At 39.4% G+C, this 22,269-nt stretch overlaps 1 protein-coding gene across 13 annotated transcripts; it reads right to left on the reverse strand.

Moving 5' to 3' along the window:
* Nucleotides 1-111: 111 nt before the first annotated feature.
* NMNAT3 (nicotinamide nucleotide adenylyltransferase 3) lies at nt 112-21,855 on the reverse strand. 13 transcript variants are annotated; one of them, XM_069024479.1, is made up of 6 exons: nt 21,343-21,604; nt 20,919-20,958; nt 12,714-12,850; nt 6,587-6,770; nt 2,585-2,691; nt 402-1,256 (listed from the first exon to the last, which is right to left on the reverse strand). In XM_069024479.1, exons 3-6 carry the CDS (start codon nt 12,820-12,822, stop codon nt 847-849), a joined length of 810 nt encoding a protein of 269 aa, XP_068880580.1. In that variant the 5' UTR covers nt 12,823-12,850; nt 20,919-20,958; nt 21,343-21,604; the 3' UTR covers nt 402-846. The 13 variants fall into 13 exon arrangements, with proteins under 13 accessions (XP_068880589.1, XP_068880591.1, XP_068880585.1 ...); XM_069024488.1 differs by lacking the exon at nt 12,714-12,850 and having other exon boundaries at nt 112-1,256; nt 21,343-21,609; XM_069024482.1 differs by lacking the exons at nt 20,919-20,958; nt 21,343-21,604 and adding an exon at nt 21,616-21,855.
* Nucleotides 21,856-22,269: the final 414 nt, after the last annotated feature.

The following is a 22,269-nucleotide window of genomic DNA, read 5'->3' on the forward strand; positions in this document are numbered from 1 at the left end:
CAGTTAAGAAACTTTGAAACACAGAGGTAGCACTTCATATTCTTTGAAAGTGACTTCTGTCAGAAATGAGATACACTGAACCAGCACAACAGGCAACCAGCATAGAAGAGCACGGATTTTTCCTGCTAACATTAGAGCTCAAATACTGAGTGTCTCAGATGTTTTCACATGGTAAAGCTGAAGTCCCTATTGGATATATTATCTACTCTGGGGCTTTGGCAGTTGCTTGCTCTTATAGAAGACTCTGGATCAGAGAAGAAAAGAAACCTACTTTAAATATGGGGATGAGGACTGTCTGTCATTTGAAAACCCGGAGGCTTAGAAGCAGCATAAGTAGCACGTGCATTTTTAAGTACTTGCATGAAAGAAGATTTATTTCCAGCTCTTGGCCAAATTGCCAAAAATCAAAAAAGTTATTCAGGATCTTATAAGGTCAAATTTTAGAAGTAATGTATATTTAAACATATCGCTCTCTCTCTCAAGTTATGATTCATTGTATTTTGCTGTTTTAGAACAGTAAGGATTACAGAATTACAAGTCAGGAAAGTGCTGTGTTTGACCCTTAAGTCATATTTATTGACTTATTGAAAGTATTGAAGTCTTAAGAATATTTATTGTAAAGATCTCCTTTCTTTTATTTTCACAAGGAAGCTTTTCTTTGTATATTTTAAGCTATGCAGCTGAGCATCCCAACTTTCTTGAGCACTACCACACACATTCATGGATTTAAAACACCGCATGATTTCAAGAAATTTTGGACTTTCCCTTCATTATTAATAAGAAACAACTTTCTCAAGAAATTTACAGGAAAAAACTCCTGGTCTGACTTGGCACACACTGCAGAAATCAGTCACTCAGAGGATTTATTGTTGTGTTATGCAGCTTGAGAGGTTGAAGGAAGTCCCCTTCATTCTTGCGCTCGCTCTCTTCTGTGTAGATATTGTGGTGTGCAATGTAGGCAATAACAGAGTCTGGTATGAGATATTTCACACTCAGTCCTCTGCACAAGGCAGAGCGTATCTGTGTTGCACTGATTTCATTCTGAATCCACTCTTTCACTAGAAAAATATTGTGCTGAAATTTCATTAAAAGGTCTGATTCCTGGATATACTGAGATGGATCAGAGCCAGCCCGGCTAATACACACCAAACCAAACTTTTCCACTATTTCTTTGATGTCTTCTTCCTTCCAGAGATTGGGTGTCTTAAATGTCTGCAGAAAATCAGCCCCACAGAGCAGCTTTAATTCTGGTAGAACTGGAAAGACAAAAGGAAATAACAGATGTCTTATCCTTTTTCAGTCTTCTAGGAAGTTTATACTTAAAATTGGTTTGAACTTGTCAGTTTTAAATTTTTTTTTTAAATTTATTTTTAAAAGCATCTACCTTTACTCCAGGCTTTTTTGCAGAAGGTTGCAAGAAAATTCAGTTTAGGTTTTTATGTGTCTGGTCACAATTACTTACTTTATCACCTACTTCATCACTCAAGGCATATTGAATATTATCTCTACACAGTTAAAGGAGAATTTTTACTCCACTCAAGCAATCCAAAAGGGGGAAAAAGCAAATAAAGAGAAATACTTTAGCACAAAGATTAGACTTGGTTGAACCTGGCTACTCCACCCCATCCTGCCCTGCTGTTCTTTATTTTCTCTATTTCTTATTTGCTGTTCACTGCCTAAGCTGCAGCACAGAACTCTTTCCTCAAACTTCTTCTGTAGCACTCATCATTATTCCATCTGAGCACTGCACAAACATTGACCAGGTATTTTCACAGCCTTGTATTCCTGTGAAATGAAGGGGAAGGATGGAGGTATTGCCTTCCCTTTACACTTATTTGATGGTTAGCACATCTGAAAGTCTTCCACAAACATCTAAAAGGAGACATTCAGAAAGTAAGAAATGTTCCAGTGGTGATGCACGAAAAGCGTAACTTCTTTCCTCTACCAACTGTAAAGGTACAACTCATCAACAACCAGGAACAACTGAAATGTATTATTCATGTCCAAGAGATGCTATAATACTATAGGAAAAAGGCAGCGTTATCAAAAATCCAGCAGCATCCTAGCCAGTCATAGGACTAGGGAATATGATTAGATAGAAAACTGAAAACTGACATCATTTCCAGAGCCTGCCATGCTTCTACTGCCAACAGGAGCTTTTCTGGCCAGAAAGGCAGCAAACATCAACATGTCAGCATCACAGCTGCAGTATCCATACACTTTGTCCACTGTCTAATACTAGAAGTAGAATTCTAAGTAATCCCTGTATTTTTCATATTTTTTATTCATATATTTCATGCTTTGCAGAACAAGCCGGACCACAACATACATCTCTGACATAGCTAAAGAGATGCTTATAAAACCAAGAATTCATACAACTCCAAGGTCTCCTATCTGTGTGGGAGTTACTACAAAACAACTGCCCCAGCAGTTACATTGGCATTTGGCATGGCTTGGTCTTGGCAGGCAGCTCCAACTCTCAAAACTCACCAGCTACTATGTTCAGTTTTTTCACTGCTGATCTGGTAAAGCTGTACAGTTTTTAATGCTAAACACAGCATCATGTTTACAGTCATGAACCAACCTGGTTGCTGGCAAGAAAGGGACTCTCCCGTAGACCTTTCTGTGGGATGTTTGTTTCTCATGAACTCCTTGGATTGGAACACTCTGAGCGATTCATTATAATGGTGCCTGCATTTAAAATAAAGGCTTCTGTGTGAGGTAATCCTCTCAGAGATGCAACAAAGCGATTACCTGGCACTTTCCCATTCAAGAACAGGGTCTACTTTTATGCACGTTGGATTTGAATACCATTTGTTAAGAATTTGGCACATTTGTTCTGTCATGAGATTAGTATCAATGTAGTTACATTTTGTGGAATTGACAAGCAATCTCCTTAATGGCATCCTGGTTTGTAAATCCTTTTTGAAATTCTATGGCAATTTTGGCAGCTACTACATTTAAAGCATAGTGGAGGTTTTTTGCCTAAAACAGGACTAAATCTCACTTCAATCACTAGCTGTAATTTCTTGACTAAATACAACCCCTCATGATAGTGTTTTTATAACGTGTGCTCTGTTTTGAGTAGAAGCCATTCTTGTCCTCTCTTCTCCTCTTCTCCATAAAAATATGTTCCCCGAGTTTTTACCCTGCTGTATTCCCATTCATTTTAATTAAAAGAATCACAATTCCAAGAAACTAAAAATTCTCCTAAGATTTTTCACGTCTTCTGTGTTTGTATTTTCACTGAATTCAGATCCAGGAAGGCAGGCAAGGATCCCTTTTTCAGTTTTTCCAGGTTTCTGCTACTTTATTTTTTCATTGCTCCCGATCCCTGGTGCTCCCCTGAAATACTGGTATTGCTCCCTCATGGCAGTCACCTTTTCCTTCCAAATCAGCACAGCCTTGCTTGTTTAGAATAGTCCCTGCTTTGCACCATCCCGAGCCAGGCTTAAGCATTGTTCATATCCGCACAAGCCAAAATTGTTTCAGGAAACAAGCTCCTGGTTTGACAGGACAAGCAGACACAGAATCAAGTCTGTGTCCAATTTCTGTGTAGCACATACAGAGCTACAGCGACCATCAGCTCTTACACAACTGCAGCAATGCAAAGATTCTGAGTTCCAAGGAACAGTCTGAATTCAGTGCACGTACAAAGCCCTAGCTGACCTTTTGAATGTCTGCTGTACAGAAGGAATTTACAGGTTAGGGATTTAAAAGTACACTCTTCAAATCATGCAAATACTTTAGCTACAGGAGTAAGTTGCACATGTGTAAAGAAACTACACCCAGACAGGCTGCAAAGCAACCTCCAGTGATTTCTGATGCTCAGCCATTGGCCAAAGAAACTGCACAGCCAAGAGGTGAGGGACATGTGGCAGTAGAGAGCAGGTACCAATAGCTTGGTCTGCACCTTCCCACACTTCTAATTTTAATCCTGTCTTGCTGTAAACAGGCTGCTGCTATGTATAGTCAAGTACACTGACTGTGTGTCGTGGTCTGACATTCTCGGGCCATGAGTCAAAAATAAGAACGCTTGGCAAAGAGCTCACTGCAGGACTAACGTTACAAACACTGCAAAATCTGAGCTGCCCCAGGTCTGCTCAGCAGTTCAAGGGCTGGAGGGGTGGGGTGGTTACATTACTTTAGAGATACCAAAAAGGACAAACCCATCTGCCAGCTTCTTAAGTGTTTTCTGAATGGTGTATGGAGCTTTGAGTAACTATAGAACTCAAGCACAAGCACAACTCAACAAAAGCTGGGTAATGCAGATCTTTGCCAATTTTTAACTGCTCTGTAGTATAGCTGCATGCCAATCAAATCCACAAGAGCAATGAATGCAGTCTTGCTTATTGATGATACTGTTTCCTTGTCTAGGAAGAATACTCACAAACAGGAGGTAAGTGAATAACAGCTCTATTACGTTGCCTCCTCTCTAAAAAAGGCCTGGGGATAGTCTCCAGGATTTCCATACTCATTTAATAGCACTGCCATAAGCGGGATATGAGCTTTGCTTCTTAAGATTCTTTTATGTCACAGCTACTTGGGATCCTCTGCAAAATCCAGAGATTTTGATGAAATGTGACATTTTTATCGCACTCAGTTAAAACAAGTACTGTAGGAAAAGGCCATTCATGTGTTTCAGGACAAAATGTTCTAGTGCAGTTAAGTGTACAACTCAAAATACTGATAAGAAGAGACATTTAGGTACAATAATGATTTCTACCTCTGCCATGCAATAGGAAAATCTCTTTCTATAGGTACTGAAGTTTCCTACCTGAGGGAGCTTATAATGAAGGCAGCAGTTAGTCCTTGGTTTTTTGAGGAGGGAAGAACCTATAGATTAACTTTGAAAGCATGTGAAGAACAACTCTACAATAAATCATTGCCTGTTTATACTTAGTAAGGATCCCCTAAAGCCAGTTCTTTTTGCTCTTATTTTTTCACCTGTGGCACTTAAAATACAACATAGAGCACAAACACCTACATTCATCAGAACCCTGCTTCCCCATTCAAGGGATAAGGCTCAGCATTAGATTATGGCACTGATTCAGCTCATTAATACAGGTCAACATTTGTGGACAAAAAAAGATGTAAGCTCATTTCTCTCCTTAACAAGCAGCCATTTTAACATTTTGTGAATTTACTAATAAAACTAGAGGTTCACTTTCTAGGCAAATGGGAAGTTTAGCTGTTCATACCACATTCATACTACTTTGCATGAGCAGAAAATTACACATACAGGTTTTATTTACTAGACCTCTTGTCCTAAAGAACTCTGAAGTGGATTTATATCTTACAAACCCCATCTTGCAAGCAGTACTCACTTCAGTTGGAGCTGTGCAAGATCCAAGTAGGATCACCTGATCTGTAAGATTTGGGACTGCTTCTCTGGAGGAAAACAGTTTGACTGAATTGAAGTTTAGGACAAAAGCCCCATACCCAGCCAATACTGTAGGACAGTACTTGGTGACTTCTCACACTGGGACATACAGTTATGACTAGAGAAAGAACAGTTTTCTGCAAAGATAGAAAACCTCCCAGCCTGATCCTGTTCTGCTGCCTAGAGGGAAGGGGCAAAAGGAGCAAAAGGAGCAAGTGGGTGTCTGTGTTCCCTCAGTGAAGCAAATAAAAGCGGATCTAAAAGGCTCCACCAGTTGTCTTGTTAAGTCTGTAGTGAATTCTTATGGATGCTTTTGTAAAGTAACAGGTCTGGCTTTTAATTGCTTTCACACAGAGCCACAAGAGCTTTTAGGGAAGCTGTTGGAAGGCACAATTTAGAGCTCTGAACACCTGTTTCCACTTAGAAAGTAAGCTAGAAAAATGAAGAATCAGTGATAGCTCTTACAGCACATTGTCTGTAGACTTCCATGAAGTCTTTCAGTTTAATGGTATCTGTTACCTTCTGTAGCACCTTTTCCAAAGAGCAGTTAACACAAGAAGTTTGTGTTTTCATACCCTCCATAATAAATTATTATGCTCCATAATGCATTTATTACCATATGGAAAAGACAGGTTTCAGGGTCCTTGCATCAGGTTTTGGACAACTTGTTTAATTTCTCCTCCCAGCACAGAACCACAGCAAACTTGAGACTTAGAAGAAAACATCAGCAGTTATGGGCCTGGGTTTAACTTACCATTAGTTAATAAAAAACTATACAGGGATGTGTGAACAGATAAACCTGGAGGCATAATACTGCTAACATAGCTAATCTGGAACAGAGATACTCTTGAAGAACCAAGAATTTATAAACGCTCTTACTTTCTGATTACAATCTCTCTATTACCTGCTTAGACACTTAAACCCAAGAAAGGTAACATGAGAGCCAAGAACTTTTCCTGCAGAACCCAGCAGTGGCCATAATTTTTCAGAGGCTTTCCACATGCATCCAACTACTTGAAGGACACTTGTGCAGTACTGTGGTTATTACATAGGTCTGGGGAAAGCAAATGAAAGATTCCTGGTGGGGAATCCTGACTTGTTTGCATGTTTTAGAGGAGCAAGTTCTGTGTATTGACATGGCAGCCTGGCAGATTTCTGGCAGTCAGTAATTTCATAAGGACAGGAAAAAGATAACGTAATCACCTTAATACTTTTACTGTCTCTGTCCATGTCTCCTGCTCACTCTCCCAAGGATCCACCCGGATCCAGTCAGATGTCTCCAGTGCCAGTTTAGCCATTGCTACCCGGTGCCTTGCTGAAACCAAGCCTTTCTTCCCATAGTTATCATTGACAGGAGACATTATGCCTTCAATCACCTGGTATCTTCCTTTGAGAAAAAAAGAAAAGAAAAAAAGAAAATTACGTCCTCTTCACAGAATCTTGAAAATTTAGGGTGGACAGGGCCTTAGGAGCTCACCTAGCCCAATCTCTTCAAAGGATAACTTCCATGGTTAACTTCAAAGTTTATGCTATGAACAACTTGATTTGGTATTGTTTTTAATCCATTCCCAGCAATTACAAAATTAAAATGCAAACATTTTCTTCCCCTGTGAACTGCTCACAATTACTATCATGTTTATGCTAACACATGACCCAAAATGGAAATCTGGGTAAACAGACAATTTTAAACCAGGTAGCCATAGTCATAATTTATGTTGCAAACTATCAAAATTGTTAGATATAATTAAGTTTCATATCCAGTTAGTACAGCTTTGATACAGCCAGAGCAACGAATGACTTAATTGACCACTACTTTGTTCTTAAAGATCTGATCATTGTTATTTATCAGAATCACTGTGCCTCTTCTTTGTGTTAAAGCAAGAATTACAACATATTACTGTGTGTAATGCAGCTGTGATTAATGTGATTCAGACAAATCAGAAGATTCAAGCACAGTGATGGGGCTAATGGAGTCTAAAATGAGACTTAGAGCACTGTGCTCCAAACATCAGCCTACCAGCCACTAAATGCCTTTCTGTCTGGCTGATCATGTTAAATACATTTGAAAATATGCCCCTAGTTTTCTACCCCTGTAACATAATGTAATCATTAACACAACAGACTCTTGTTAGATTTTGCAGTTCTGGCCTCAAACCAGGAAACAAAAATTAAGCACCACAATAAGCTGCAACCCTCAAGAAATTGAAAGGAGAGAAAGAGTGTTTCAACTGAACAGAAATGAACAAAATTATTTCCAATGTAACACATGCAATTAAATAACTATGATAAATATGATACTCAAAAGTAAAAAAAATCCTCTTCCTTTTTTCTAATTCAATTATTTTAACAAAGAAACTTCAATTCAGCATGCTACCTTTATTGCTTTGTAAGGAAAATAATATTCCTGATATTTCTGATACTGGCACATGACAATTTAATATTCTAACATGACAGTCCAGTAATGTCACATTTATTTTGAAGTAATAAAATTTTCAAAAGAACTTCATAAAATCGGACTTAAAAAAACCAGCATTAAGAGTCAATGAGATTTACATCCTCTTAAGATGGCAGTTCAAACCATCCTCTATTTTAAAATATTCTCATTACAGGCAAAATGAGCAAGATAAAATTTTCCAGAAACATGCAAAGATGTGTATATAATTAAGTCCATCTCTTGATCTGAAACTGGAAATAATTTCACTTGATTTATGAACAACAATTATTCTCTCATACTCTGGTATTATACAGTGCTATAACAAATTGTCATTTAAAGGGAAAGAAATTACAGTTTGAATTCATTTCTTGTTTAAAGGGAAGGAAACTGCAGATTGAATTCACTACTACGTTAACCTTATTAAAAGGTTTCTCCTATGCTATGACTTTAGTTTCCACATTTCAGTTTCTTTAAGTTTCTACAGATATAAGTTGTTCCCTTATATCTCAACTGAATATATTAAATGAAAAATCGTATTTCTATGAGACCATGCTAGCCAAGAATGATATGAGTCTGCTATATCCTTGTGAGATGAAAAGATTTCAGTCTCTAGTCTGGCCTAGAGCTGCATAAATGGGATGACGTAAGAGTTTCTGATGCTGCATCAGCTTGCTCCAAAGCAGAAAAGAAACCAACTGGAAGAGAAAAATCAAGGTTGGTAACACCTTCAGACAGTCAAACACAGAAATGGTTTGAGAAGATTCACAGCTGAGTAACCCAGCACTATGCACACAGGATGCACATGAGAGCCTTCCACATAAAAATACAATCTTTAGCTGTCAAAATATAGGAAATAATTTTATTACTGACTCTAAATAACTTGTTTTCTATTCAGTAATTTAAAAGTTCATCAATTTAAATATGTCCCCCAATTTTGGCAGGCATGTGAAGAGGAAATCATTAAATTCTGTCTCCTTGGGCTTTTCTGAATGTCCACTGCAACTCTCTTCTCTCCCCCATAAATTATTACAGATTGCTTCAAACCTTCCTTGGTCCAGAATTATCTTCAAATTCTATTTCTCTGGAATTCTATTTGTTTTCATCATGAAGTATGTTATTATTGTTTGTTCTAAATATGTTGAAAAATCCTCCAGGCCCTTAAGTGGCTTTGCTTTTCAAAATATACCTACCAAAAGCAGGAAAGAAGTTCCTCTTGCTATGAACTTATATTCTCTAAGGACTGTTTAGGAGAACTGGTTAGTGTTTAGGAAACTAAATATAACGAAAGTAGTGAAACAAAGACTGTCCCTCAAACATGTTAAAGTAGATTATTATGGAAAATAGGTATTTAGTTTTATGTTATAAAGGTGTCACTGAAAATTGTCACAAACACTAACACAAATTGTAATGCTTAATTAGCTTACTAATACTAAAGCAAATTTATCAAATGCCAATTTCATACACAGTTGTTTGTGTATTTTGGTGGGGCTTCTAAAGATTAATTTCTTCTGGTAGTAAGTCTGGAATTCACTGGGAGAAATTATACCAGAGGTAAATAATAGAAATAAGTAACCACTACAGAAAACCAAATAAATCAAACACCTCCATACATTTAAGTCTCCCCCACTACTCATTTTCCTCTCAGCGTCATAGGAAAATACGCAACAGAAGCTCTGCAGCTTTCTGGTGTTACCCTACCCAGTGAACAGGAATAACCTCAGTGCTCTTCCTTGCACCATGTCCAGAGCAGCAGCAACCTAGTGCAACCTAGACCTAGTGCCTGAGTGCTGCTTGATTTCATTCCTTTCCCAACATGCAGCTAAACAAGTATTATGCATAATTATTCCTTCTCAGCTCTGCTGACCAGAACTGCATTTGACACAACCCATTAACAGTGTCACATTTTCCCCCAGTTTTCATAAGATAATAACTCATTATCCTTCACCTTCCCCTTGCATTTGTCTTGCCACAGATAGAAACATCTTGTCTTTCACACCCTCCTCCTTTGCCCTCTATCCTTTTTGGTCTTACCTGGAAACTTGGTGATGTAAATATCCTCTGGAAGCACTTGGGAAACAAGATTAAAAATATCTAAGATAGATTGATTCTAGTACTATTTCTTTGGTCTTTATGGTCAAATGAGGAATACAGTCAGAGGGAAGTAAAAGCACCTGAGAGGTATTAGCAAACTGTAAAGGCATCTGCCACAGTCACCGCAAGGTTCAAAAAACTTTAAAAAATTTTTAAAACAAGGATTGAATCTCAGAAAATTTTAGCTATGTGTGAGGATGTGTAAAGTGCCAAATTCACATGAGTAGACAGAAAATCCAGATAAAGAGAATGATTTGAGTCATTCAGGCACACACAGCTATGTGTGCTGTATTTAAAAGGCAGCATGACAAGATTTATTGGCTGATATTAACAGAAAAAGGATGAATTACTTGATATGTGACAATGAAACTGCACTTAAAGTAGTAGAAACCCAATAAAATGTCTTACTTAAAATAGGGATGTATGAAAAATAAGATTAGGCAGCATTTGAAACTGAAGTGATGTACAAAAAGCTGGCAGACAGAATTACTGGAGATGTCAGTCAGGATGCACATCAGGGATAGTCACGACATTCACGACAGTGAAACCTGACTCTGAAGTCACAGAATCCTAGAATTGTTAAGGTTGGTAAAGCTCTGTAAGATCACTGAGTCCAACCAGTAACCCAGCACTAAAACATGTCCCCAAGTGCCACATCCACACATCTTTGGAACACTTCCAGGGTTGGTGACTGGAGTGAACTCCAGCCAAGCTATTGCTCAACTCATCATTTCAGCCTGATTTGTGATGGAGCATCACTAGTGAAGTAGCAGCAGAATGAAGCCATTCTCAAGCCTAGGAAATATGCCCCTCACACTAATTAATTCCTCGCTCATTTCAGGCATCCAGGGTGGATGTCAGCTCCAAAATGCACTGTTCTGAGAAGGGAATCACTGACTGCTACCTCAAGTCAGACAAGTCTTGTATAGCCACTGTTCTCCAGCCCCTCCATCAGCTCCCAGGCTGCAGCTACTGCTTCTTCTCAGCAAATAAGCTCCAATTTCTCCCCTCTTTCCCTGTGTAACCTCAGAAGTAGAAACAGGGCTAAAATCATGAGAGAATGACCAATTAATTTCCTGGGTAGGAATGGTTCTGCTATAAAACAGGCATCCAGAATCAGTCATTTTTATAGCATGTTGCCAACCCCTTCTGCTTGAGAAACTATCTTCCCTGTCGCAGGAAGGGCCATATATGGGATTTGTGTATCCACCCATACAAACACATATATCTGCACTTCAGAGAAATCAGAGTTACTTCAGATAAAGCCACCTCTGCTTGGCATGGGTAAAGCTTCTGCAAACACACTGAGGGTTCTTGCTTTGCAGCCATCCTGGGTTAAGCATTCAGAAAGTGCAAAGACAATGCTACAGACAACCCAGACACCAAAGAAGGATTCTTTAATGCATAAAGCACTTGCACTTGTAAGGCTTCACAAACTAAAATAAGAAGCTGAAAGGCAAATCACACCCTACCCAGAACTAGGCATTGACATTAGGTGTAATATAATGCACAACTTACATTTCAACTTCCCAAAATTTCATTATTAATATCATTTTAACTAGACTTTAAGCAAACTGCCCTGAGTAAGGGGTGGAGTCTTTCTATACTGACCCTGGAGCAGGCCAGACATCCAATTGATTCAGACAGAATAATAATTCATTTCCCAGTTCAGTCCTTCTTTCAAGGCAAAGAAATGTTACTGGGCAATAATTTATGACTTAAACAGAATTACCAGTTGGTCTCATATTATCTTTCTACTCTTTGCTTACCCAGGTAGCAGAATCAGTTATAAAACTACAATGAAAAAAGTAGATTAAAATCTCTTTTCAACCCTTTATTTCCAGTCCTGCAGGAGCAACAAAATAATTTTAGTTATAGGACAATGGAAACTTGTAGAGGCTGCCCTCAGAGCCAGCTCTGTAATTCCTCCTCATGACAGTCAAACTATTCTCACTGTATATTCAGAGTATGTAGCACAATGGTATCAGTGGGTTACCAGGTTCTTTGCCCCTGCTCAATTTGACAGTTAAATTCCTTTTACTATTATTTGCTATTCAGGCTCCTACTGAACTACCTCCCCAGGAACTTCTCTGTCAGATTCCAATAAACAATGATTCCCTCCCAACCACTTCCAGAAACATAAGTGCATGTTTTAGCTGCCAGATGAAGAAAATAAAAAATAAATCCCTGAACAACTAAGGAACTGATCAAGCTTAGAGTTCCAGGCTTTCCAGTAGCATTTCTAATTCTTTCTTAAATTCCTGATGTTACCCACGTTGCTCTTTTGTTGCCAAAACATTTTAGCCTCATGACATCTCACTTTTCTGATCTTTTTCTAGGATAGATAAAGTGCCTCTTAGTGAAGACAGATAATGAATAATTAATGTTTCATCTTTTCTCCAGTTTCCCCCACCTGTCAAAACTGCTACCTGGAACTCTTCTTCATATTAAAACACATTGCATCATAAAAGCATGAAATTGGAGCATAAATGATTTTCCTAAGTTTCAAAATTATTAACCATATTATTTCACAAGGTTCAGCCAGTGCCATGAATAGGATCCTAAAACTGCTGATACAACTTTTATTCTCTTTGCATGAACACTCATTATACTTGCTCATACACTGCAGTAATGCCAGACTTCCTGTATTGAATACACCATGAAAGCTTTACATTAATATCAGTAAAGAATATTAAAATTAACCCAGCTGTAAAGTAAGAGCTTATCTAAGTGAATATTAGAACTCTTTCTTGCTTTTCCCAGCACACCCCTTTGTGTGTGTGATGCTCACACCCCCTCACTGACCTGTTTGGTGCAGGTGGTCTCTGGCCAGCTCAAATAAACGCATGTGCATGTTGGTGGTGGGGTTAAAGGAGCCACAGGCCAGAAGGATGACAGGGATCCTGCTCTTCATTCTGACAGCAAAACATTACAACTCCTCCCTGAAGAAAAGAAATTAAAATAAAAGCAAGTTGAGAAAGAGCAGTCTGCCCTTTGTTCCTGAACTAAAGGGAGCACCGTTTCCAGAACTGGGTGTTCCTGGAGCACCAGTGAAGTATGCAGAGATCAGTTGTGTCACAGCATTCAGCAACTGCCTGCTCAGGAACACAGCTGTTCTTGGGTATTAGGAGAGCACCAATACATTCTGTTTCCCCACACACAGACATGGCTAGACCATACTTCTAGAAATTCCTATTCTTACTAGTATTAAAACCGGACAGATTTTAACATGTTTTTTTATTTTTAACCTGCTTTTATTGGAGAACGAGGTTTTGTTCTGTCTTCCTGTCCATTGATAACGTTGGGACCTGTAGGCCTGCTACAAAAGCAGATTTTATTTTTTTTTAAGTAACTTCTTACAATGAACCTTCATAACACGTGACAAAACCTCACATGCAACACCCAATCCTACAGGTCCAACTTCCTTAGAGCTGGGCAGGCAGCAGCTGGGGGTCAGCCAGCTGGCAAATACTTCCAGCTAGATTATCAGCATTTGCCTGTGTGGTTCCTTAGCTGGACTGCAGAGCAATAGACAGTGGACCAACAACAGGGAACAGCAGGGAGGAGGAAGTACAGCTGCTTCAGGAAAACCCCAGGGCCATTAAAAAGCTGTGGACAGGATGAATGGGTAGGGAGCAATGCTGTTAGGAGCCTTGCAGGCGTGTTTACAAGCAACCTTTATATAATTTAAACTATCAGTCATCTACTAAAAATGTAGCAGAAATCAGTTTAAATCCACTGTGCTTGGAGCTATTTACTTGCATAAGTCTTTTTAAAACTAATCCAGAATATAACTGGCATGATAAAAACAACTGTGTCCCACATAAACGTCTGCAAATCCAAAGTCTTTTCCTAGAATTTGAAATCTCTACATTGCTCACAGCTATGTATCATACAACCACTCTCCTCCGTTCCCCTGGACTCCAGCCCTCTCCATCAAATGGAACAGTCTTCCTGCAGAAGATACTTGCATCCCAAACTTCAGAACTCAGTCTTGGGACAACAGACAAACCCAGTAGAGATTGTGTGCTCTGATTAGCCAAATCTCATTCTCCATCTGCACTGCACCAAAGCCCTGTAGCTCAGAGCCTACCTCTTACTGTTCCCAGTTCTTATAGTCCCTTCCCACCCCCCCCTTCTCTGACTTAGAAAAATTAATAATAATGGTTAAATCAATGTCATATTGATATTTTATACCTGCCAACACTATCAGTTCATCTATGGAGGATTTACAACCTGAAGACTGGGACTGTACCATTGAACAGCACTCAGTGCACCAAGCAACAAGTGTTAATATTATCATTTGTGACTTAGAAACTTTTTACTGAGAAAATTCTATGAAGCACTAATTGCTATCTTTACCTTCAGCATCTAGTACAGAATATAACGATTGTTTTATAATGTTTTTATTTTACTTTCCTCATTTTTCATACCATCCATCATACCTGGGGAGATATATTGGGGAGAAAAGCTGTAGACACATTCAAAGTTAGCAACAGTTTTATGGTCTATGATGGGAGCAGCTGTAGGAAGCTCCTTTCACAGCACTCTACTCTCTCCTCTCGTTTACTGTCCCTGCGTAGAAACCAAAACTCATTCGTGAAAACTGTATCCAAAATCTACAGGTTCTTTATTCAGAACGAACAAAAAATATTCTTTTGTTCCGTATCAGCAATTCTGTAAAGGTATCTCCATTGTATGGGGAAAGGTGTTTCTGCCTTGAGACTGAGCAAAACATCAGCATCTGAATGGAAGCTCTCTCATCTGCTGCTTCACAGCTCTCCTGTGCTCTCTCCTGTTCTGATGAAGTGCATTTTATATTTCCATAGCTGTTCTTTTATTTGCCTTCTCAACTGAATGCTTTCTTTTGCTTTGCTTTTACTTCTATAGATTACTCTATTTCTCGCCTGAAACAAAGGTGTTGGACAGTTTGATCACAGCTCTTACTCATTTATACCCTGGAAACTCCAGGGAAAGATTACAACCTGTAATTTTTAGTGGTAACTTGACAGTACTGATAATGGAAACTCAAAAATCAAACCAACAACAGCAAAAAAGAAAAGAAAAAAAAAGAAAAAAGAAAACAGAAAAACCCCACAACAAACCAATATTGTACTAATAGTAAATAAACATGTAATGAAAAAACATTTCACAAGATATTATACATCTATAAACTCACAAACACCCTATATATATATATATTTAAAAAACAAGAATCAGTGCTTTCATTTTTACTATCCCCAGTTATAGTGCACCTTACACCTATTCAACAGATCTAGGACAACTTTTACTATTTGAAACAAAACTTTCTGATTCAGTTGCTATCTCAGCTGGTATTAATTACGTAAGGGGTTTTAAATCATTAGACCACTCAAAATAACAGAAAAAAAAAGAGAGTTAACTGATTTTTCAGCTAAGGTCTCTTGAGAAATCAAACACTGGACACAGAGTCTCTGTGCCCTGCTCTGGGCCTGTGTACCAGCAGCCCTGGCCAAGCAGTGTCTTCCTAGAAATGCCAGTCTGCAGTTTGGGAAGCTTCCAACAACAGGGGACATCGTGTGGCAATACAGAAAAGGGCAGTCACCTCCAAATGAGTAGGCCACACTTAAGCTATATAAAAAAAGGTTTAATGATGGAGAAATCATTATGATTTTCGCTAGAAAATTCCTGCAAGTTCTTTTTCTGGTGCCTATATTCCTACAATATGTCAATAACAGATGACGTTACAGATGACCACAGTTAAGTTCTGCTGAAAGTCAGTAATTAGAGCCATATCTGATTAATTATCAGCAGCAGCATGGAGTGCTGAGCAGCACAGTCTGATTCATGAGCTGTTAAATTAGTAAACTGGAGAACAAGACACTGATACGTGCATGCTATGAGGCACTCACCCTTACGGGAAAATTTCTGCAAAAAGAAGAAATAAACCAAATCCTAGAACAGGATTAAAGTGTTATCTCCTCCTGTGAGGGTGAATCTAGATTAATTTAGATGAAATTTAGATTTGAGCAAGTTCAAAGCTGCCCAATTCCATTCTTTTACTGGGCCACATCATTACCTCATATAAATTCATGTAGATGCACCAAGCCCAGCTGAGTTATGCCAAGTGACACTAAGAATATTATAGTTGTGAGACAGATCTTCAAAGTCAGGAAATAGAACTACATTCAGTAGCTGACCCAAATCATAGCAAACCACAGTACACAAATATCCCTTAAAAATACGATTGGATATGAGAGTTTCTCCTTGCTGCATAAGAGAAGTTACTCCAGTCAGTAATTTACCAGCATCTGCTGTCATCAAAACCCAATCCTCCACAACAGTGACAAATATTTACCTGTATATCCCCACCTTCACTTTAATAATGAACATACTATACCTGGGTGAGGAAAAATGAAAACTGTATCATCTGGGGCAGTATTTTATTTACTCATCAAAAAGTTACTCACTCCAGCCAAAAAAGAATTTGCAAGGAGCACATATATATTACACACAGCCCAATATGATGCTCTACCCCTCTAAAACAGCTTTTTCAGGGCCATGTGGTGAGTCATATTATTATTAAATTCCAGTGATTCAGATGCACCCCATTTATTTGACTTTCATTGGGAGCCATGACAGGATACATGATTTTCTATCAGATTCAGCATATCAGAACTATGAAGTTGCTTCTGCCAATCCCCACACCAGACTTTTAGTCAGAGAACATAAGTCCCATTGCAGCTTCAAAGAAGAAAAGAAACCCCAAGATCTGATGCCCTACAAGCTCAGTGCAGTATTCACTAGAACAGCAATTTATACAGCCCTATAAAAATCATCTGGGCTTTTTCACATGTAACACTGAAGATGGCTCAAAGCACACCAAATACTGCCTTTAACAACGCACAGGGTTCTTTTGCCTAAGAGAGACCTGCTTAATTTGGGGGTGCTCACTTTTTCTTCTTCCTCTCTGTCCAGGCACCAATTTTCCCAGCTAAACAAAAAGTTATCTGTGAACAAGTTACCTCGAAGAAAACTGCCTGTGGCCTGAATTCCAAGCGCCCTGGTGGCTAACAGAGAAAGCAGCCTCAGCAGAAGTGTCTCTTCCTCTCAGATTATAATCCTTCAAATCACAGCACAATACTTCACTCTTGCCATTCCTTTATTTCAGGCTGCATCAGTGGGGAAATTTCCTTTCACAGAAGAACCAACAAAGCCTCTCTATCAGTTAAATATCTAAAATCAACCTAAATATGATCTACAGTTCCATTTACTTGTAATGAGTTTTTTCTTCTGAATAAAATCTAGTTCTTTGTTTTCAGCTTCCAATCCCAACTCTTTCTGCTACAGAGAATAGGCAGTTGAAAGGCACTAAAGAAGATGATTCACCACAAAAACTACACACTGACAAAGCACAAAAAATATAAATAATAAATTGAGCATAGGACTCATGCAGTCTGAAATACATGCAAATATTGAATCTCTAGTTAATAATGAACATGGCATTGCCTTCAAAAATTTTGAACTCTGAAAAATTTGAGCAGAATTATTCCTTAGCACAAGCTTAAAAAGTTTGTATTCTCAACACACACAAAACAGTGCCTGTGAATTCAACTCAACAACACATTTTCTTAAGCCTGTCAATTGCTGCAAGTTTATAGCTAGAATTACACAGTGGGGCACAAGAGTGTCTGGTCCCACAGTCCAGACAATAAATTACCCACTGAGATACTCCCACAATAATATCCTATATGATATATTTTTCTTAGTATTCTTAAGAATATTATATTTTATTAATATCCTTAATCATCCTGCAAAATAATAATGCTTACAGGCTGCCCATTGCCTGAACAGCAACAAGGAATATAACAATTTGGCAACATGAAATTCACAAACCATCATTCATGCACATCAACAGAAAAATCCCGTATTTTTAACAACACTATTTGTGCATTTACTAAATATTCTGAGGCTATTTCAGATGTTCTGCTGTCCTTAAACAGTAAACATGTAAAGACAATCACAGCATAATGTCCTTAATGTTTTTTTTTTCTGGATTCTTAGGGAAAATAATGAAATAATCCCATTTTGTAAAAAAGGCATTAATTACATTCTAACTGCTCCTAAAACACTTGACAATAATTAGACATGGAGCTCTGTAGCAGTTTCAGCTGGTTATAAGGCCAATGATACTACACTAACCCAGAACCACGCAGAAAACAAGTAAAAAAGGGCCAGACTGGCCGACACCTCACATGATGCAGGATCTCACTGGCCTTACACAGCAGCACTCCTTGCACAGTTTTGCAGCATTTCCACAAGCTCAATAGAATACAGGCATCTCCTGGTATCTGTATTTCCTACCCTTATGATTACTTCTCCAATAATTGCTAGTGACCACTCAACATCTGACACTCAACTCCCTTCCTATTCTTTGTGCCCATATCGCACTAATAAATAAGCTTTTTCTTCTTCTACAGTTGTCCAAACTATTCTAAGTAAAGCCAGTAGTCATCCTTCTGTTTGCATGTATGAGTCAGTCATCCACAATGAACAATATATTGATTTGCAGAAAAAGAGGATTCACACAGAACTGTAACTCTGGGAGCCTATTTTTTAAGCAAACAAACTGCTGATTTAGTGAAAGCACCAACCTGTCTGTCAAAACAAACTCTTGCTAAAACTTCAAGAGTTCCTGTTGTGAAGCCATTCAGAGTGATTTTTTGTCTATCAACATCTCTGTAATTTTCTTTCAACTAGCAAAACATACTTAGCATATCCTAAGGCAAATCTCAGAACTTGCACACAAATGGAAGATAAATTTAAGTGGTAAAGAAAACACATTCAATCACAAAAATCTGCTCTTATAAAGCTGGTTTTAAAAGGCAGCAAGCTAATGAAACCCCTAGAAGTACTACTGCAGCACACTCAGATGCAAAATAATTATATATAGCAACCAGGGCGTAAGGATTTCCAGAACGCACAGCAAGACCGAAGTTAAAGCATCAGCATCCAAAATCCCACTGCTTACTTTTGGGTTTCAAAAAAGGGATAGCTATTTGCCATTGTGAACATCTCACTGGCTCTACAGCTACACAAAACACGTCTTCTAGCAAAGTAAAGAAAAAGAAATTAAATCATGCCTAAGAAAGCTGTCTTTCTATGCTTCAAGGTTTACTTGACCACCTCCAGGAAGCGAGAAGGAATTCTGCAATATATGGAACTGCTCAGTTTGTAAAGTGCAGGATAGGTCTCAGTTTCCTCTGAAACTTCATCTATAAGTTACTGCCAGAGGCAACAATTCCAACTCAACAGCTGAGGTCAGTAACGAATACATAAATCTGCTCTTTAAATCAACATTCCTGCACCCATTCAGTAGTGTCCAGGAGCCCTAAAGTGTAGTGTATTTAGGAGTCAGAAGGCTATTTGCAGTTAAATTTTTAAGCCATCAAAATGCAAAGCGTCATGTGCATTTCTTGTACTAATCTATGAATTTTCCTAATAAGACCGATGATTTTGCATAGCAATGGAGCAGTTTAAGTAAATGGTTCCTAGGCTCAAGAGTTCACACTGCTTATCTTTATGTTTTAATTGAATGATCACTTTAGAACTCCACTTGCTTCATCTTGTATAATCAAAGAATTCAGAATTTATACAAGCAGGTATGTGCCTCCCTATTGTCCAAAATGTTTTTCTTTCTCTGTAAGAGCATCTTACCTATGCAGGATTTTCTAGTTATCAAAGAAAAAAAGTGAGATTCTGAAACAACTACAGTGAAATGGTAACTGCAGCCACATTGCAACTATCACCTAAATGTTTATACATTCTTATGACAACTAAAATATACATTAATAACCATACAGTCTTACCAGCTACAAAACTTGGCATTTCCTGTTTTTTCCAATGGCGGACCAAAAAGGCAACAAAATGCTGGGCATTATGAGGGAAAGAACCAAGCCCATCACGCAGGGTATTGCTTCAGCACTACAGAAATCCTGGATGGGACCAGATCTTGGCTGCCATGAGCAGTTCTGGTCTCAGCTCAGAAGGACAGTTCAAAAGGCCAAGTGAATGGAGCTACCACTATCCAGGAGAGGCAAAACCAATTGGCTTGGACTGTTTGGTTCGGAGAGGAGGAGCCTGGGGGAAGCTACAGGTGAGTTTTGCAGAATGATGAAGGCACTGATTAAATTGAATGCAAAACTTCTCCCTGCAATATCAGATTTAGAGGGCAGCCAGTGGAAGCAACAAGAAATTTTACAAGAAGCAAAAGTGCACCTGAGAGGATTCAAATACATATGGTGTCCCTAAGGAAGCAGTTGTGGCTGGTGGCAGGAACACCAGGGGAAGCTAAGGGACAGGTGAGTGTCCCTAAATCACATCTTCCCTCTCACTGCCTGTGCCCGATCACTGGGCTGGATGACATTTCTTACGTTTTTGAAATTCTCCACTATACTTTGTGAAGCTGTATGGCTAATTTCTTAGCTTCTGCTAGTTATTGTTCAGAAAAATGCACAGTGCTTGGTGAGCAGAGTGACATCTACACAACTATTTGAGTGGTAATTGCACTAAATCAACAATGTGATGGGAAAAGATACAGGTATGAAGTTGGCTCATGAGAGAGAGGCAGTTCTCCTTCAGGGCACCTGCTGTGGCCAGGGCAGGCAGGTGGGGGTTTAACAGCTTCACCTGGCCACCCTCATCTGCTCCAGGTGCAGCAGTACCAACTGAAACATTGTATTAATTAAGTCCTTAGAAATCATCACTGCTATGAAATACGATTTGTCTCATTAAATTATTTTAAAAGGCACAAGCTCAAATTCCCCTTTGACAGGACTGTCATCTGTTGTGTCCTCAGTGTTCCCCGCAGGCATCTCTGGACTTCTTAAAGGTCTTTTAGATCATCCAAACGCTAATTAGGTTATCATAGATAAGCTAAATGCTAAAATTCGCATTTCTGAAGCTAAAGGCACGAAGGCAGTTCACTGGTACAACCACACAGTGGAACTAGATTTCAGTAGCAAATCATACCTGGAAAATCCATGCTCACGTTGATTATATTGCTGCAAAGCTTAAAGAAAACAAACATCACGGATTGTTTATAAAATCAAACAGCAGCTGTTGCACCCTCTTAAAGCCGGGGAGAAAGACGAGTAAGTTACGCGGTGAAAGCCAGATGGATTGAAAAAAAAAAAAAAAAAAAAAAAAAGTAACCGTATACGCTGTTGTCCTCTTTAACTCTCACTGCTCTTGGGGAGGTGTTCGGGAACGGCGGGGGGAGAAGGGAAAAAAGCTCTCTGTTTTAAATACACATACACACACACGCATACATACGTCTATGTGTGTATGCGTGTGTGTGTATATATATGTATGTATATATATGGTCGTGGATATGCGTTTATCGAGTACGTGGCGTGGCGAGCCCGATAGCCCCGGCCGGGGGTTCGAGGCCTACCCGCTGCCCGCAGTGCCCGCTCCGCTCCGCTCCCCTCCGCGCCCGCAGCCGCTCCCCGACTCCCGGCGGGATCCGGCCGGCTCCTCCCGTCCGTGCGTCAGTCAGTCCTTCCGTCCTTACCGCAGGACAAGCGGGAGCTGCCGGCGGTTGGCAGGCGCTGCTTCCCCGCTCAGCGGGGCCGGCTCGGGGCTGGCACCGCTCCGCCGCCCCCACCGCGCGGCTGGGCCTCCCCCAGCGCTGCTGCACAGCGGCAGAGTCGCCTCCTTTACTTACTGAAGGTGACGTCCCAAACTTTCGGCTTCCTGCTGTTATTAAAGACGGGCCCTGCGGCGTCAGGGATGTGCTAACAGCGCGGTGAAGGTCGACTTGCGAGGCTTGGAGTAATGAATGTGTGGAAGAATTCATAGCGGCAAAGGTTTCTGTCCAAAAAGGAGACAGAGGAGTCCTGTAGTTTCACTGAAATAAAGGGAGAGGCCATGGGGCATTTCTCATGGGGTCTCTGAAACTGTTGGGGGACGCAGCCCCTCTTTATCCTAATTTCCCATCCACATCACCCTCTTCCTTCCCCCATTGGCCGAGGAACTCGGAAGGTACAGACTTCCCGAATCGTTTACTAATGTCCCCCTCTACTATGCACCCCTCCCCTTTTTTTTTCTTATATGTAACAAAACACTGTTCATAATTCTGTTAAGTCTTTGTTCTTTTTCTCTGAGTTCAGGATTTTAACACAGCCTTGGCTGAGCAACAGTCGGTGCCAATTAGTAACATTTTTTAGAACAGATAGTTTCTTCTGTTACTTCCCTATGTATTAAGTTCCTGGCCCTACCTACAAGCAGATTCATGTGGTGTGTTTGTAAAGACACATTCTTCTTACTCCTTTCATGAAGCTCAGCCTTCTCTGTGTTGAATGGCCTCACAAAGTCATCT

The sequence above is a fragment of the Aphelocoma coerulescens genome, chromosome 9, assembly GCF_041296385.1.
Source record: "Aphelocoma coerulescens isolate FSJ_1873_10779 chromosome 9, UR_Acoe_1.0, whole genome shotgun sequence".
Taxonomy (NCBI): Eukaryota; Metazoa; Chordata; class Aves; order Passeriformes; family Corvidae; genus Aphelocoma; species Aphelocoma coerulescens.

Bases quoted from the DNA above. Each gene is read 5' to 3' on its own strand.
- NMNAT3 (XM_069024482.1), bottom strand. From the start codon at position 12,822: ATGAAGAGCAGGATCCCTGTCATCCTTCTGGCCTGTGGCTCCTTTAAC. The intron at 6,771-12,713 runs GTCAGTGAGGGG...TTTTTCTCAAAG, and splicing joins AGACCACCTGCACCAAACAG to GAAGATACCAGGTGATTGAA. The intron at 2,692-6,586 runs GTGATTACGTTA...TTTTAAATGCAG, and splicing joins GAGACAGTAAAAGTATTAAG to GCACCATTATAATGAATCGC.